Source organism: Ovis canadensis, chromosome 14, assembly GCF_042477335.2.
Source record: "Ovis canadensis isolate MfBH-ARS-UI-01 breed Bighorn chromosome 14, ARS-UI_OviCan_v2, whole genome shotgun sequence".
In the NCBI taxonomy this organism is placed as follows: Eukaryota; Metazoa; Chordata; class Mammalia; order Artiodactyla; family Bovidae; genus Ovis; species Ovis canadensis.
The window spans coordinates 67,321,577-67,339,035 of NC_091258.1; the positions used below are offsets into that span (position 1 = coordinate 67,321,577).

Consider the following 17,459-nt stretch of genomic DNA (forward strand, 5'->3'; position numbering starts at 1 on the left):
GAGAAAAAGTCAGTAAACAGTCAATCCTACAGGAAATCAACCTTCAGTATTCACTGGAAGGATTGATGCTGAAGCTGAAGCTCCAACTCTTTGGCCACCTGATGCAAGGAACTGACTCACTGGAAAAAAAAACCCTGATGCTGGGAAAGATTGCAGGCAGAAGTAGAAGAAGGTGACAGAGGATGAGATGGTTGGATGGCATCAGTGATTCAACAGATATGAGTTTCAGCAAACTCCAGGAGACAGTGAAGGACAGGGAAGCCTGGAGTGCTGCAGTCCACGGAGTTGCAGAGTTGGACATGACTTAGAGGCCGAACAGCAAGAGAATAAAGTGAAACACGGTAGTTTAGGGGGTAAACAGTAATATGGAGACATAAAACTGAAAGAGAAAAGCATGGGAGGTTTCGAAATTTTCAAACGAGTGGTTTCAAGGAAGACCTCAAAGAGGCGAAACTGAATACACGATTGAAGCCGGTGATGCAGTGATTTTGGTAGGCATTTGAAAAATTTTTACTTATCTATTTATTTCTGTGGCTGTGCCTCGAGGCTTGTGGGATCTTAGTTTCTGATCAGAAATTGAACGTGGGCCCCATCTGTGAAGGCACCCAGCCCTACCCACTGGCCCACCAGGGAATTCTTGGGGGATTTTAAGAGAATTAAATTGTATGTGTAGAGAAGGCCTCTGAAAGGCTGTTAATGATAACCATATAGGGGCAGTGGATTGCCAGGTATTTTCCCTTCCCATGTTTTAGACCACAAACTAAATTCATCAGCAATCTCAGGAAATCTGGTCTGCTCACTTACAACTGTCATCACCTCCTGTAAGGGTGTTCCATAGCATTTATCGTCACTTGTAACAATAGGTAAATTATGTCTAAGCTTTGTTTAATGTATGTAACCCTCTTGACTCTGTAGCAAAACCCAGTAGGTCCTCCTCTGAGCATCTTCCAGTTCCCTAGAAGCACCGGTTCACTCACCACAGGGCCTTTGCACAGGCTGTGCCCCCTGCCTGGACAGCCACCCCCTCTCAGTCTAGCCTCATCTCTCTCACAAGACATCCCCACAGTTCTGTCTTCTGTCGTTTCACATGTACTTGTGCCTTCCCTCAAGAGTCCAGGGATGGGGTCTGCCTTGTTCATCACCTTAACCCCCACTTCCCTATCCCCCCAGTACAGAGCTGGCACCCAATGCTGATTCAGAGGAAGAAGAGATTCTTTCCATTGAAAACTGTGAGCTCCTACAACTAACTATAAAGTTTCACTGGCAGGAGGGTGGGGGACCCCCGCCCACCTCCCAGCACAAGCTGGCAGGTCAGGCTTCCAAGAGTCAGTCCAGCGCCCGGCACCTACTTGTAGGAACCAGGAAAGAGGAGACGCAAATAGAGACCAGAGAGAGGGTGGTGTTTTCTTTCCCTGGAAGGAGGTCATTCAGGTAGAAGACAGTAGAACAAGCTTGCAGAACACTCCGTGCGCCGGCTCAACCCACTCCCGCCTCCACCCGGCGTGGGGGGCTGGGAGGAGGGGGGTGTTGGCGGGGAGGAGCGCCGCGCCTTTAAGGCTCCCGGAAACAGGCCTGCAAGGCCGGAAGTAACCCGCTTTAGTTCCCTTCTTCACGTGGTGCAGGCCGGAAGTGACGCGCGTGGCCCGGGAGCTGTAGACGCGGAGGCCGACGGAGCCGGAGTCGCGGACGCCGCGGGGTCTCCGGGACAGGTGACCGGGGGAGGGGGCCGGGAGCGCGCCCGGAGAGGGCGGGGCCTGACGCCCCACGTGGGGGGAGCGGGCGCCGGCGCTGGCGGGGTAGCCCGTCGCCCGCGGGGGCGGGGTCAGAGTACTCCGCGGGGGGCGGGGACTGGACGCCCACATGGGAAGCTAGAAGGGTGCTGAGGGGGCGGGCCGTCGGCGGGGCAGGGCCTGGGTGGGCCGGGCTCCGAAGGCATCCGGAGCTTTGGTGGGCAGCTGGGGAGGGCCCGAAAAAAGTTATGCTGGGGCTGGGGGCGGGGCCAAATATTACCCTGAGGACTAGGGGCGGGACCGGAAAGTTTCGCGTGTCCTGGAAGTGGGTCCAGGAAGTCAGGGGCGGGGCCAGGGGCTGACCTGAGGGTCCGGGCGGGGCCAGGCGCCGGTAGGGCGGAGCCAAAAAGTTTCGCAGGAATCGGGCCGCTGAGCCAGAATTTAGGGGCTCTAGGTACGGGGCCAGACACTGACGGGCGGGGCGGGGGCGGAGCCAGGGGCGTGACCAGAGGCTGGGCTTAGCAAATCGGAGGCGGGGCCAAAGTGTTGGCTGGTGAGCCGGGGGCGGGACCGGTGCCAGAAGGCGAGGAGGAGGGGGCGGGTTTAGGCTGCTGCCTTGGGCTCCTGTGGGCGGGGCCAGGAAGTTCGCCGGGGCCGTCGGACGCCGGGAGGGGGTGGGGTTAGTGACGCGCATGTGGGCGGGGTCAGAGGTTTGGCGGGAAAGGCGGGGCCGGAAAGTTTGCCTCTCTTCGGGGCGGGGCTGTGGCGTTCCGGACCGGGTGGAGACTGGAGCCTTTCCCTAGAAAGCCGCGTGAGGGCGAGGCGGTTTTGTCTGCGCCTGGGCGGGGAGGCTGTTCACCCAGGAGGCCAAACCTGACCCGGGAAGCCTGGGTCTGTTGGAGGAATCTTTGTTGGGGTGCAGGGGGCGGGGCTTTAAATCCCTGAGGGTAGGGGCAACGAACAGGAATGGGGCTCGGACTATTTTTTGAGTGTAGGATTGTAAGACGTCGCTGAAATTCTGGGGAAGTGTTAGGTGTAGATTATTAAACGGGATGCAAGCAGCACCAGGTTGAGCAGGGGGAGTCGGACTTTCTTGCGCAGGTCGTGGGAGAGGCTCATCCTAAAGCTCTCTTGGGGTAGAGGCCTGGGTTTTAAACTCCCAGCACAGGGATGTGGAGACTGAACTAGGATTTTCGTTTTGAAGGGAGCAGTGTGGGGTGTTTCCCTAAGTGGTGGGGCGGGCCCAGAACTTTCCCAGGGTGTGTGTGACTACATTGTTTACAGAGGAATGGATGGGTCCAAAACCCCCTTGAGAGCACTGAGTCTAAACTTTTCCTGGTAGGGGGTGGGCTGGAAGAGGGGCTTCAAGAAGAGGGACTGGGAGTGAGGGCGAGAATTCTTTTGGAGTGAAGGGTGTGTGTGTGTGTGTGTCCCGTGGAGTGAAGGGAGTGTGTGTGTGTGTGTCCCTTGGAGTGAAGGGATGTGTGTGCGCATTTGAGGAGCCCCCAGTCTGGAACAGGAAGAGACAGATTGAGTGGAGCCATTGGCCTTAGTGCTTCTGTTCCCTCTGCCCTCAGGAGCCCCCAGTGCTGTGTCCAGATTCTGCAGGGGAGGTTTGCTGGGACCCAGGCCCCACTCTGCCAGTGGAATGGTGAGAAGAAAAGTGGGGTCTTTGAGATCTGAGCTTTGGGGCAGGGGCCTTGGGAGGAGAGGTTCTCTGCCCGCAGACCCTGGGGCAGGTAGAGGTTTCCAGCCTCTTATCTGTCCGCCCCTCTCAGTCAGCCGCACTGGATCTGAAATCAAAGGAGGAGAAGGATGCTGAGTTGGACAAGAGGATCGAGGCTCTTCGGCGGAAGAATGAGGCCCTCATCCGGCGCTACCAGGTGCCCTAGCCCCGCCCTGGGAGACCCCATCCCCTCTCCTCCCCGCAGTGAGTTTCCCTCACCTCTCCTTCCTTAAAACCTTTTCATGACTCCTCATCACTGTCAGGGTAAAAGCCGAGGGCCTTAGCCTGGGATTCCTCCTTTCATTCCATCATTGGTTTGTTCGTTCACAAGTATTCATCAGGGCCCATTGCTCAGTGGCACTGTGCTGGCAGCAGTGATGGAGGGGACCCCGGGCCTGCCTTTCCAGGGCTCACAGGCCAGTAGGGGCCCAGCCATAGCTTCAGTCAGTGATGAGCGAGTGGGCCAGCCTGGGATGGAGGAGCTCAGGGTTCTTTGAGAGCCCAGGTGGGGCTCTTCACCCAGCCTGGGGGATATTAAGGAGGACTTCCTGGAGGAGGGGATTCTGAGACTCGAAAGGTAAGTAGATGTTAGCCGGTCTTTTTTTTTTTTTGCTGCACCGCATGTCTTGTGGGGGTCTTAGTTTCCTGACTAGGAACTGAACCCAGGCCCATGGAAGCGGAGCAGGGGGTCCTAACCACTAGACCAGCAGGGAAGTCCCAGCTAGCTGAAAAGGAGAGCAGAACAGTCCGCACAGAGGGGACAGTTTTTGCAGAAACTTGGAGCTTAAAGTTGGAGGGTCAGATGGAGGATATTGACCTGCAGAGACTCGCTGGGGCCCAGCCATGCAGGCCATAAGGCTAAGAGTTTGGACTTTTCCCTAAGGACACTGGGGAGCCATCGAGGGCTTTGAGTGGAAGTGGGGCCAGGTCAGAATAGGTTTGTAGGACGACTCCTTTGGTTGCTGTGTGGTGGAAGATGGGAGGAGAGGACACTGGAGACAGGAAACTGGGGCGGGGACTTCGCAGGGGGCGAGGGGTGGGGTCCATAGGGAGAGGAGGTGCCTGGCCTGGGACAGGGCTGTTGGGAGGGACTCAGTGACTGATGGGCGGTGGCAGGAGGTGAGGATAGGATCCAGGATGAGGCCCAGGTCCCTGTCACAGGTGCCAGAGTAGGTGTTGGGGCTGTCCCTGAGATAGCAGGAGGAGTAGGCTTCATTTATTCATTCTTCATGCATTCATTCATTAAAAAAAAAAAAAAAAAGGATGTTGAGCCTCTGTTGTGTGCCAGGCAGTGTTCCAGGCTTGGGGTATATATCAGTGAACAAAACAGACAGATATCCCTGACCCAGAGTAGATTCTGTTATGGGGAGGAACCAGATAAGAAGCAAAATAGACATAATGTCCTGTTGTGAAAGAGGCAGAGGGAGGGCAGGGTGGTGTGTGGAGAATGGCAGGCAAGCTGGTCAGGGAAGGCCTTCCTGAGAAGGGAACCTTTGAGCAGAGGCCTGCAGGAGGTGGGGGACTGGAGAATCTATGGAGAAGGGGCATTTCTGGCAAAGGGAACAGCAGGTGCAAAGGCCCTGAGGCAGGTTTGAACCTGGTATGTTCCAGGCACAGTGAGAGGGTCACAGTAAGCGAGAGGAGAGAGTGGGAGATGAGGATGGGATGGTAACAAGACCACACCCTGTGGAGCCCCATTGGCTGTGGGGGAGCCTTTGACTCTGGCTTAGAGGATCTGAGCAGGGGAACCGCCTGGTGCACTTAGAGGGAAGAAGTGACTGGGTTTCTTGTCTAGAGCTCCAGACAGAGGTCTGCGCTGGGGCTGACTTGGGGATATTCAGGGGACTGTGGGCATCTGGCCGGTACACAGGACCCCTGATAGCCGCTCTCTCTGATCTCCCAGGAGATTGAGGAGGATCGGAAGAAAGCTGAACTGGAGGGAGTAGCAGTGACAGGTCCCCGGAAGGGCCGCTCGGTGGAGAAGGAGAATGTGGCAGTGGTGAGCTCCACGCCAGGGTGGGCCTCGCGAGGACGGGTGGGTGGCGGGGGTTGTGAGACCTAAGAGCCTTCCCTGCTGCCCCAGGCCTCGACCCTGGCAGCCGCCCTCTGGGCCTGCGGTGTCCTGGTCTCCCTGCCCCAGTGACCTTGCCCCCTTCCCCCCTTTCCAGGAGAAGAACCTGGGTCCTTCCCGGAGGTCTCCAGGGACCCCTCGGCCTCCAGGGGTCAGCAAGGGAAGCCGGACCCCCCCTCAGCACGGAGGCCGGGCAGGCATGGGCCGGACATCCCGCAGCTGGGAAGACAGTCCCGGGGAGCAGCCTCGGGGAGGCGCTGGGGGCCGCGGCCGGAGGGGTCGGGGCAGGGGGTCCCCTCATCTCTCTGGAGGTGGCGATGCCTCGATTGCCGACCGCAAATCCAAGGTAGGAGCCGAGGGGGCTGACGTCTGCCTGAAGTCTGCTGGGGAGGCTCAGTGTTGTCCTGTTGCTCTTTCTGTTCTGCCCTCAAAGGGGTTTTCTCCTTCATCCGTCGTTTACTGTCTCTGTTTTCTTTTTTGGACCCTCGCTCCAGCTCTTTTTCATCTCTTTCCCTTTCTTCTTCTCTCCCCTAGACCAGCGCTGTGGGTACTCTCCCTTGTCTCTTTCTGTCTCCCGTTTTGCGCTCTGCTGTGTGCTTGGTCATCTGCCTTCCCTTCCCTTTGTCTCTTTTTGATGGTATCTGGTGGGTTCTGTCCAGCACGTGTGCTTTCCTCATTCGTGTGTGCGTGCGCACATGCTCTCTCTGTGTCATTCCCTGAATTAGTTGGTAGGGAGCAGTGAGGTTCTTACTGTACCTGCTCTCTGCACCCCACCACGCAGATTAGCAGAGTGGTGGCTTAGGGGACAACTTCTATGAGTTCCCTGTCCTTGGGCAGCTCACTTCCCCTCTAGGAGATTCCAGTTCTCATTCTTAAGTAGGAATGAAAATCAGGTTTAAAGGTTTTCATAAGCATCGTGTGACATGAGGCATAGAAACCCTCAGATTAAGTGCTCAATGTATGTTGCTTAAGGGTGTTTAGAAAGACCCCAAAGTGCCATGGCATTAATCAAATGCAAGTTTATTTCTCTCTTGTATGCTGAGTCTTGGAAATGCAAGTGTTCCCAGCATCTTGGGCACATGCTCATCTAAAATTCTGTTACCACCCAGGGTGGGGGGAATTGTTACCTAAGAAAGGGAGGAGAATGGATGGTGGGGGTCACCTGGCCATTTGTCAAGTTGTTACTGTGGCAGCCGTTGAGGGGTCCCCAACCCTTCTGCCAGGCTCAGCATTTTGCCAGAAGGATTAACAACTGAAATTTATTACAGGGAAAGAATAGAAAGCAAAATGGCCCACGAGCCAGAGTCTGGAGGATACCAGGTGCTAGCTTCCAAGAGTCTGCGTCCAGTGGAGACACAAATTGTTGTTTAATCACTAAGCTGTGTCTGACTCTGCGACCCCGTGGGCTGTAGCCCGCCAGGCTCCTCTGTCCATGGGATTTTCCAGGCAAGAATACTGGAGTGGGTTGCCATTTCCTACTCCAGGGGATCTTCCCCACCCAGGGATCAAACCTGTGTCTCCTGCATTGGCAGGCAGATTCTTCACCGATGAGCTACCAGGGAAGCCCAGAGACACACAGGTGCACTTAATTGTTCTTCATTGACAACATATGTCAAAGTTCATCTACTGGGGACTCATTAGGGAGCTAGTACCCAGGCTTCTTATCTGAGGCTGGTCACATAGGTCCCCTCTGCCTCGTACACATCCAAATTCCAGACCGTAGAAGGAAGGTGGGTGTTCAGCATACACTGTATTTGCAGCAAAAGTCTAGGCACCTGGAGCCCCGCTTACTGGTTAACTGTTGACAGGACGTGCAGAGAGCCAGTGGCCAGGTGCCAGCCAGGGGCTCCTTGCATAACAGGTCTAAGGAGAGAGCCTCAGATGGTGACGAACGCTCAGGTTGAGTGGTTCTTTCTGACGCCCTGTGTGTGTGTCTCTCTCTATCCTCCCCTCCTCCCCCCAACAAGGAGTGGGAGGAGCGGCGGAAGCAGAACATCGAGAAGATGAACGAGGAGATGGAGAAGATTGCAGAGTACGAGCGCAACCAGCGGGTCAGTGCCACGGGCGCCCCCTGGCGGTGGGGTGGAGCTGCCGGGTAGGGGAGCGCTCCAACACCCCAACCCCCGACCAACTCCGCATGCCCGCAGGAAGGCGTGCTGGAGCCCAACCCGGTGCGGAACTTCCTGGACGACCCCCGGCGACGCAGTGGGCCCCTGGAGGAGCCTGAGCGGGACCGCCGGGAAGGCAGCCGCCGGCACGGGCGCAACTGGGGGGGCCCTGACTTCGAGCGGGTGCGCTATGGCCTCGAGCAGGAGCGGCAGGTGGGTGCGGGTGGCTGGGCCACGACTGCCGCCCAGCAGCCGGTCTCTGGGTTCCATGGGGAGGGATGTATGTTGAATGCGGGGCGCAGAGCAGGAAGAGGCTGCAGCCCTGCGCTCAGGCTTCCCTCCAGTTGATGGTTGCCCCAGAGCCATACTCCTTTCTTTTTGTAGTTTTATGATCTGTTTTGGTGTGATTTTCCTCCTTACTAACGTTAGTGATGTTTACTGGGTACCGGCCGGGGGCCAGGCACTGTCTAGGGTGCTGGGGCTAAATCAGTGGCCATGTAGTAAGATGTCAGATAATGCTGAATGTTGGGAAGAAGGCTCCAGCCCAGCCAGGTGAGGACACGGAGAATAGAGAAGGATCTGGCGTGGCTTCTCTAAGGTGCCACGTGAGCAGATACGGCTTTGATCTCCACCCTGTCACCACCTTTTCCTGTGACCTTGAGCCACGGGCTCTACCCAGGAGCTTAGAAGGCCTCAGGGAAGGGGTGCGGGGCGAGAGTGGTGAGCGGAGCTCTGACTACCCATCTGCTTGGGGCAGGGCCGCCGGGCCGGCCTGGGCGGCGCCGGGGATATGACGCTCTCCATGACGGGCCGAGAGCGGTCCGAGTACCTGCGCTGGAAGCAAGAGCGGGAGAAGATCGACCAGGAGCGGCTGCAGAGGCACCGCAAGCCCACTGGCCAGTGGCGGCGGGAGTGGGACGCCGAGAAGACGGATGGCATGTGAGTCTCTGCCCTGTCCGCGCCCGTGGGGCTCCTCGACCTTGGCCCTGACCTCTGGCTTCTTGGCCTGTCTGGGGTTTCTCATCCTGTGTATCAGTTAGCATGAGCTAGGTAACACTGCGTAAGCATCGCCAAGTCTCAGGGCACAGAAAAGCATTTCTTTTTCCTTTTTTAAACACCTAAAGCATTTTGTGTTAGGGTATAGTCAGTGTAACAACAGATGTTGTAATAGTTTCAGGTGAACAGCAGAAGGAGTCAGCCATGCAGTTTTTTGCAACCATTTATTTATTTATGTATTGGCTGCGTCGGGACTTAGTTATGATGTGCAGGCTCTTCGTTGCGACCTGCAGGCTCCAGGGTGCCTGGGCTCAGCTCTTGTGGCAAGCAGGCTTAGTTGCTCCAAGGCCTGTAGGGTCTTAGCTTGCCCGACCAGGGACTGAGCCCAAATCCTCTGTCCTGGAAGGTGGATTCTTAACCACTGGACCGCCAGGGAAGTCCCGAAACATTTCTTTCTCCTGTGCTCACTGGTCTTCTAAGTTGGGCTGATTCAGGCTGGACTGGAAGCTGTGGGTCCAGCTGGGGTTGAGCTCACTTCTGCCCTGCACGTGCACATTCTGGGGTTTGTGCTGAGGGAAGGGGCTGCTGGGGGAAGCGCTGGCCACGGTACTGGCAGATGTGCAGGAGGGAGAGTGAGACACTTCCCCTTCTGTTAGCCAGCAGACCCCACCTTGCTGCGGCAGGAAATTCCACTCTGTCAACTCAATAGTACTGCAGTGATTCTACAGCCAAGGGTGCGGATGTGAGTTCTCATGCAGGGAGGGCATGAAGAATTATAGCAATGACCCCTTGGCATCCTCCCTTCATCCCTCTAACCATGTCCCCCACCTACCCAAGCACCTTATCCCCGTGGCATTATTCTTCTCAGGTCTGACTCTGTCGCCTTTCGGGTCCCAGGAAACATTCCATTAGTCAAACTTAAAGCGAAGGCATCATCCACAGGAGGGCTAACTGCCGTAGCAAAGGTGGAGAAGATTCTGGAAGACCTGCTGAATGGCAATCTTAAGATGGACAGCTGTCGTTTTTACATCATCCTCTATCCTTTGCCACAGTGCTGGCTAAAGAAAGAGGATCTTGTCTGTGTGCCTGGAGGTCGGAGCATTTATTTTTGGATTGTGAGCTAAGCCTTTGCCAGCGTGAGAAACATTTTGCACAGATATCCGTAGCTGATGTTTCTGAGGGGGAGGCAGGTGAGCTTTTGTGGAGATGTTCTTGGGCTTAAGACTGAGAAAGTCCTCTTACGTCCCCACAGCAGCCTGCAGCAAGTCTCACGTTTGCATTGAATAGAGCAAATTGTGCAGTGAATAGAGCTAATGTCACATTTGAGGCTACTGTTTTAGACCTAGATAATGTATGTAATTGGGCTTCCCAGGTGGCGGTAGTGGTAAAGAACCCACCTGCCAATGCAGGAGACATAAGAGATGAGGATTAAATCCCTGGGTCAGGAAGACCCCCTGGAGGAGGGCATGGCAACCCACTCCACTATTCTTGCCTGGAGAATCCCATGGACAGTGGAGCCTGGTGGGCTGCAGTCCATGGGGTTGCAGAGAGTTGGACATGACTGGAGCAACTTAGCATGCAACACAATGTATGTAATAATACGTGATTGGAAAGGTTAGGAAGGCCTCTTAAGTTGAGACCTGAAGGAGGTAACGGAGCGGGCCCCGGAGAGATCGGAGGAAGTGAGCCCCAGGAGCAGCATGTGCAAAGGTCATGAGGCAGGACCTCTGTGGTAGGAGAACTTGCTAAGCTCGGGAGGTGAGAGAGAGTGATGGAGCTGAGGCTGGACAGGAAGCTGGGGATGTTGAACTTGCACATTCTTATTGAGGTGGGGAATTGCTGTCAAATACTGATCATTTTTCTCTGTTTGGTACACCACGTCACACGTGCCTTTTGTCTTTCACCTGATCCTGAGCTTTAATCAGTGACACGCTCCCCCATCTGGGTTGACGACCTTGCGGTCTGTGATCTTGATTTCTAACCGTGGCCCCCGCCTCCCCCGATGACTCTTCCACCCTACCTGTTCTCCCTGTGTGACCAGCTGCCTGCTCACCCTTTTCTTTTTCCCAAGGTTCAAGGATGGCCCAGCCGTGGCCCTGGAACCATCCCACCGCTATGGTGAGTGGGAGTTCTTGGGTAGGGTGAGGCAGCTGGCTAGGCTGGGGGGGTTGGGGCAGGGTGGGGTGGGGATAGCTTATACCGTGCTCTCTACCCCTGGCTTCCCCTGGGTTTTATTGCAGATGACCAGGCTTGGGCCCGGCCCCCCAAGCCCCCCACTTTCAGGGAGTTCTTGTCCCAGCACAAAACTGAGGTCAGCCGCAGAAAGAAGAAGAGCAGCCGACCCCAGCCTAAGGCAGCGCCCCGTGCCTACAGGTGGGGGCCCCTTTGCCTTGCACATGCACAACCCCAGCGGGACTGTGTGGCGCTACCCCTGGTGGTTCTCTGGCTTGTGGGTTTGGGGATATTTCTGTCCGTCCTTGGCCCTGTCTGCCTCTTGGGCGCTTGTCTCCCTGTGGCCCTACCTGGTGGTTCTCTGGCTTGTGGGTTGGGGATATTTCTGTCCTTCTTGGCCCTGTCTGTCTCTCGGGCGCTTGTCTCCCTGTGGGTCAGGCACTTGGTTTCAGGGGCGTCGGGGCCTGGCTGTCACGTTACCCTCATCTGTCCCCTCCTGCCCTCCCACCTGTCTCTTCTGCCCACTGGCCCCTCTCTGCCTGGTCACCTCTGACACCTGGGACACACACCCTGTTTCCTCCTCGGTGCTCTAGCCTACCGGCTCCTTGTCTGGAAATCCCAAAGACCTGCTCTCTCCACCTGTTGAATTTTGTAGCTCTGTGTCTGGGGTCGAGCCTGGGGTGGGAGGCCCCTTCCTCCTGTTCATCTGGGTTTTATTCCTTTCCTCTGTCCCCTCCAGTGACCACGATGACCGCTGGGAGACGAAGGAGGCCGTGTCCCCAGCTCCCGAGCCCCCGCAACCTGCTCTCCCCAAGGAAGCGCCCGCGCAGGTAGGGCGGGCTGTCAGCTCCCGGCAGGCAGCACGGTGTGGGGGTGCCTGGGGCCTGCAGCCTCTCCCTGACCTGCCTTGTGTTCCTCACAGCTGCCTGAGACCCTGGCCGCTGCCCATCGGCCTCCTGAGGATGAGGGCGAGGAGGGCGAGGATGAGGGGGAGGACGGGGAGGATGAGGAGTGGGAAGACGTGAGTGAGGATGATGAGGAGGAGGAGATCGAGGAAGGAGAGGAGGCTGATGATGAGGAAGAAGAACCAGCCGGCCATCACCAACACCAGGAGGCTGAGCCCAGTGGGGGCCCCAGCGGGAGCCCCACCAGGGAACACAGTGACAAAGAGCCCGCCAGGCCGGAAGAGCCCCTGCCGCTCCCCCAGGCCCCTGCCACACCTTCCAGCCCCTTCTCGCCCCCCGGGGGCCACCACCCTGTGTCCGACTGGGGTGAAGAGATGGAGCTGAATTCTCCCCGGACCGCCCACCCGGCAGATGCTGTCTCTCCGGGTGAGGCCTGGCCGTTTGAAAATGCATGAAGCTGGCTGCTTGTGTGTGTGCTTGAGGGGTGCATGGGGGACCCTCAGGACCCTGGGACCCCGTGTGCCCTGGTGGCTAGGGGGGACAGTCTATGCCTGTCTCTAGAAGGCCCACCCCCAGATCTTGCCCTGCCCTGAGCCATTCAGAGCGCCCTCCCCAATAAAGAGATCACTTCCTCAAATGACACTTCCCACGTGTGTCCTTAAACCCCCTCTCACTACCCCAGAGCCTTCTATCTTGGTTGGGTGGAGGGGGGCGCGGTATTTGGAGGGGAATGGGCTTGACTGGGCATCCCCCTTCCCCAGGAGGTGACCAGCCAGCCCCTGCCTCCTTGGAGAGTGGGCCCAGCGCCCCAGGAACCCAGAAAGCTGAAGAGGAGGGGTCTGAGGCAGCTCCAGGTTGGGGGAGTGGCTGGGGTGGTGGAGGTGGCTTTCCTTCTGATTCCTGTTGGGTTGAGGGGAGGAGAGTTTGGGGGCAGTAGAATGGAGTGGGTGCGTCTCCATTATGGGTGTGGGGTAGCTGCTGGCTTGGGGACGGGGGAAGGGGGGAGGGGTTAGGCTGCTGGGTGGGAACGAATCCAGGGTCAAGGGGGTGGAGCTATAGGGAGGACTTCTCGGAGGCCGAGCCACTAGGAATTGAGTGTTTGGGGGTGAGGGGGTGGAGCCAGGGTGGTATTAGGAGGTAGAGGGCTACCCCAGCGGTTCTGCAAAGTAGTCTAGAAACAAGGGGGTGGGTTAAATTGATACGAGCTCAGAGCAGGATTTGAAATACTAGTCGGTCAAAAATAAAGAGCGGGGGAGGAGTAATGGATCTAGCTGTGGGCGTGGTTAGTTTTGAGGTGTAAATTAGGAAATGGGGTCAATTAGAATAGAAGTACAGAACACACTGGGGTAAAAATTGTGGAGTCTAGCGGACCTGGAGCAACAGGCAGAACCCAGTCTCCACCTCCACCAGGCGGAAGCCGGGTTGTGGACCTCCGACCTTCCCAAGGAGTAGGGGTTAGGCCTTGGGGGCATAGCCAGGGAAGGTCTGGTTAGGACTCAGAAGGTGGGCAAGGGAAGTGGAGGTAGATCCTGTAGGGCAGGCTTGCTAGAGGTTGGCTTATGTCCGCGGGGGTGAGGCTGGGATGAGAGAGGACAGAGTTTAGGATGGCGGCTGAGGTCGGGGTACCCGAAGCGCTTTGTCTTTGGGTCACGTGACTGCCATCTCGCTCTGTCAGATTATGTATTCGATTGTAAACAGGGATCTGTTGCGGGGGTGTGTGTCTGCGTAGATCCTCTCCGAGGATTAAAGGAGCCTGAGACTCGTAAATCGCTTAACGCAGGGTGGGCGGCAGCCAGGCTTGGTGGGGCGGAGGGGCGGGGCTAGGGTGTCCGGGGGCCGGCGGTGGGGGGCGGGGTTACTGTTGCCCTCAGGTGACCGCCTCTTCTCTTCGCAGAGGCGGACCCCGAGGGCCAAGAGACGGCAGAGATCGCCGACTTCCAGAGGGTGCGTTTCTGCAAAGTGGTGGCGGCCGCTTCGCCACCGGGGGCCGCCCGCTGACCGCGCCCGCCGACTGCGGCCTCCGCCGACTGCGGCCTCTGCGCTCTGCACTAACCTTCCGCCGCCTCGCTCCTCTACCCTCAGCTTCCGCCACTCCAGCCAGGAGAGGGTTAAATGTAAGGGCGGGGGGAGGAGCCAGGGATAGTGAACCGGGTGGGGCCAGGGCAATAGTCCAGTCTCACAAATAGGGGGCGCTGTGGCACCAGGGTGGCTGAGACACCTCCGAGTTACCCACTTTTGGAGGCCATGGGGGTGTAGGTGCCAGTTCCCGGGCCGTTTTCCCCCCCCAGGAGCTTACATCTGGGGCATGGCTTAATAACCAGTGACTCTTGAAGGACCTGATTTCCCCGGCCGCAGAACTGGTCCCTATTAAACGCAGTGCTTCCGCTAACCTTTGAACTGTATTTCTGGCGGGGGCAGGCTGGGTTGCTGTGCTTGGCGGGCTTGTCCATGGCGGCAGAGGCGGGAGGAAGGGGCTCTTTCTTCCTCCACCCCCCTGATACGTCTTCCCTCCCCCCTCCCACAGGCCTCCCCGAATTCCTGAAGACGCTGCTGGGAGGGGACTGACGCTTCCCCGCCTTGATGGGGAGGGGGCGGCAGGAGGGGCTTAGTCTGGATCTCCGAGCTGTGCTCTGTCTTCCCCGGAGCCCACTTTGGACCCCATGGCTTTAGAGAGGGAGAAATTGAGGGTGGTGGGGGAGGAGATGGGGAGGGGGCGTGACTGGGTTGTGGGGCGGAGCTGGAGCTTCGGAGTCTGAATTTAGATCTGAAGACAAAATATGGAGGAAGAGGCGCGTCCAACGAGGGGCGTGGTTAGGATGTTTGGGGCCCGCATCCTAATTGAGTTTAAAACAAGGAAAGGTGTTAGGACGTGAGGTAGAACCACAGCGCAGATTTAGATGGGAATCCCTAACGCTGGTGTGGGGCGCAGCCAGCAGCAGAGAGCTTGGTTTAGAATGGGGTGCTCAAACTAGTGGAGTGGAGGAGGAGAAAAGAGGCGGAATCTGGATTGAAGATAGATGAGGGTAGGGGGAGAAGACAGTGGAATCGAATGCTGGAGTAGCGTTTAACTTGGCTAAAGGCAAATTACAACTGAGGCAGGACATGGAGCTTGGCAAGGGAGCGGCGAAGCTAGATGCCGGGAGAAGTCTGAGTTCCGAAAGGGGATGGGTAGGGCGCGGGGAAGAGGAGAGAAAAGAGCGGAGGTAAGCTTCGGGGCGGGCATAACGCCGAAGCCTGGTAGGAGTCGGCTGGGCCGAGACCAACATTTGAGAAAAAGCAAGGTATTGCATGCTTGGGGCGGGGTCAGAATGCTGTAGTTAAGCCTTGGCTTGCTAGTGTTTGGCCGGAGGCTGAGGAGGGGGCGGGCCTGGAGCGCGGAAGAGGCCCGCCCGTTGGGGGGCGTGCCCACGCTGGCGGGGGCGTGGTTGGGCGGGGAGAGTTAGAGCCCGCAGGAGGCCCGCCCACGCGGGGGCGTGGCCACGCTGGCGGGGGCGGGGTTGGACCGGGAGAGTTAAGCGCGGAGGCGGTCCCCCGGAGGGGGGGCGGGCCCTGTGCGGGCTGTGGCTCCCGGCCGAGTGGGCTGCGGGGATGCGGGGCACGAGCTGCGTGGGCGGCGGCGGTGGCGAGAGCCCGGGTGGCGCAGGGCTGAGCGAGGGCCCGCGGGGCCGTTGGCTGCGCCTAGCCCCGGTCTGCGCCTACTTTCTCTGCGTCTCGTTGGCTGCCGTGTTGCTCGCTGTCTACTACGGTCTCATTTGGGTTCCCACGCGGCCCCCTACAGCCCCAGCCGGCCCGCCGCCCAGCGCGCAGTCCTCTCCGTGCGGAGCCCGCACGGGTGCGTTGCCTGCACCGGCGCCCGCCGCCGCCTCGGTCTCTTGCCTCCTGGGAGCCCCTGGCGGGCCGAGACCCCAGCTCGAGCTGCCGCGCAGCCGCCGCCGCCGCTACAGCGACCCCAGCCGCCGCCGCCGCCCGAGCCTCCAGACGCTGGGGAAGACGCAGGAGGCCGCGGGGGGCCGAGGACCTGGGTAACCTTCCTTTTCACCCAAGATGGACCGCCAGCCTTCGAGAGCCCGGCGCTCTCGCCGCGGATGCGCCGGTTTCGAATTGGTGTCTGGCTCCCTCTTCATGACTAGCGTTTGCGGAGCTGTCATCCTGAAGAATGGGGGGCGAAGGGGAGCCGGGTCTGGTCCTCGATCCTCGCAGCTCCTCCGCCCTCAGGCCGGGTCCTCCACCAGGCAGACCCCATACTGATCACTGCCTCCTGCTCCTCCCTCCGTAGGATTCTGTGCACGGAGCCCTCAGCCTGACCCTCTCCCTCCGTGTGCATCTATCCACCTGCAATAAAGTCCAGCCCCAGCTGCCTCGTGTTGTGTTTGTCGTGTTGTCTGCAGAGGGGCCTCCCCTCTCAAGATTGTGAGGGCAAGCCCTTCCTGGCATCAGGCCATTGCCTCTCTCTCTGGGTGGGCTGTGTGCGTTTTCCCCTTCCCTGGGCGGGGATAGTGGTGGTGTCATTTTCTTCTTCCATCGCCATCGTGTATTTTCTGGGTTGGGGTGAGAAGACGCTTATCCGCAACAAGGTAGTTGAAGGTCAGACGGTATGAAGGACTAAGCAGGTTTTTGCATGCTTGCAGAGGACAAGTGCCTCTGGAGGGGAGAAAAGGGCTGGCCTCCGGTAATAGCACAGGAGACAAGACAAGAGATGGGGTGATCTCAGCGAGAACTGGGTTTTTGGGGATTGTGATTTGTATAACTAGTGTCCGGAACGGAAGCTAAATCATCTGGAGAAGTCAGGATACTGCTGAAAGAGCATGAGTTCACATTCCTGGGAGCTGAGAGATGAGCGTGGACAGGGGTGGTGGTAGGACCCCTCTGGAAATCACAGAGGAAACTATCAAAGCACCCAGCTGCCTTTGAAGCTTAGTACTGCCTCTCTGGTCTGCAGTGTTGCCTGCAAACCAAGGCAGAGCAACCTGAGTTCTGCTAAAAAGTTAGAGGTGGCTGAGTCCGTTTTCCTACCCAGACGACTAAGGTCTAGCTCTGGGCAGGGTATAGGAACAAGCAGGAAGTGATTTCCTGTCTGACCACCTCCCTTGAACTGGAGACTTCCTTAGGATGGTGAAGTGGAGCCTCTCAGACTGGGACAGCTGTCCATCTGTACCCAGCTAGGAATGTCAATCTGTTTATCTCCGCTCCTTCTACCCCTCCAGCACCACTTCCCAGAGGGTGTCTCCAGGATGAATGGAATTCAGGAAGCCGGCACCCCTTTCCAGTTAGTGTAGACGGTGGTTAGGAGCACTGATCTTGGGGCCAACATACCCAGGTTCAAATCCCAGCTCTTCCTCTCACTAGCTGTGTGACTTTGGGCAGCTAACCCAACCTCTCTGGTCCTAGAATGAAGATGATCATAGTATTTATCTCATAAAGTTTTGCTGAGGATTGAAGAAGCTGGTGATCTGAAGCCTTTAGAGTACCATGATATGTTCTCACTCGCCACCCTCCTCTGTCCCTGGGGCTTTAAAAGCCACAGCTTGGATCCCAAAGGATTGCCAGTCAGTCCAGAGCTCTGGACACCAGCCAATGGTGAGTGAGAGGGAGGGACTATCCTTGTTCCCACTGGCTCCCCTCTCTGATTCTCACCACTCTTCTCCCAGCCTGTTTTCCTGCTCTCTTTCTCTGTGTCTCCCTCACCACCTTCTCCTCTATCCTCTTTCTCTTTCTGTCTGTATTTGTCTCTTTGTCTCTCAACGTTTGTGT

The 17,459-nt window shown here is 57.6% G+C and overlaps 2 protein-coding genes across 11 annotated transcripts; both read left to right on the forward strand.

Moving 5' to 3' along the window:
• The first annotated feature begins 1,591 nt into the window (after positions 1-1,591).
• CCDC9 (coiled-coil domain containing 9) lies at positions 1,592-16,066 on the forward strand. 10 transcript variants are annotated; one of them, XR_011248459.1, is made up of 16 exons: positions 1,592-1,709; positions 3,308-3,381; positions 3,509-3,613; positions 5,360-5,455; positions 5,625-5,873; positions 7,495-7,578; positions 7,675-7,848; positions 8,393-8,574; positions 10,703-10,749; positions 10,872-11,004; positions 11,543-11,633; positions 11,726-12,134; positions 12,470-12,562; positions 13,603-13,652; positions 14,233-14,989; positions 15,487-16,066. XR_011248459.1 is itself a non-coding variant. In XM_069549293.1 (15 exons), exons 2-15 carry the CDS (start codon positions 3,379-3,381, stop codon positions 14,248-14,250), a joined length of 1,734 nt encoding a protein of 577 aa, XP_069405394.1. In that variant the 5' UTR covers positions 1,592-1,709; positions 3,308-3,378; the 3' UTR covers positions 14,251-16,066. The 10 variants fall into 10 exon arrangements, 9 of the variants coding, with proteins under 9 accessions (XP_069405394.1, XP_069405391.1, XP_069405396.1 ...); XM_069549293.1 differs by having other exon boundaries at positions 14,233-16,066; XM_069549294.1 differs by lacking the exon at positions 1,592-1,709 and adding an exon at positions 1,939-2,184 and having other exon boundaries at positions 14,233-16,066.
• On the forward strand, positions 15,297-16,066 carry INAFM1 (InaF motif containing 1). Its single transcript, XM_069549299.1, has one exon. The coding sequence runs from the start codon at positions 15,297-15,299 to the stop codon at positions 15,732-15,734; it is 438 nt and encodes a 145-aa protein (XP_069405400.1). The 3' UTR covers positions 15,735-16,066.
• Positions 16,067-17,459: the final 1,393 nt, after the last annotated feature.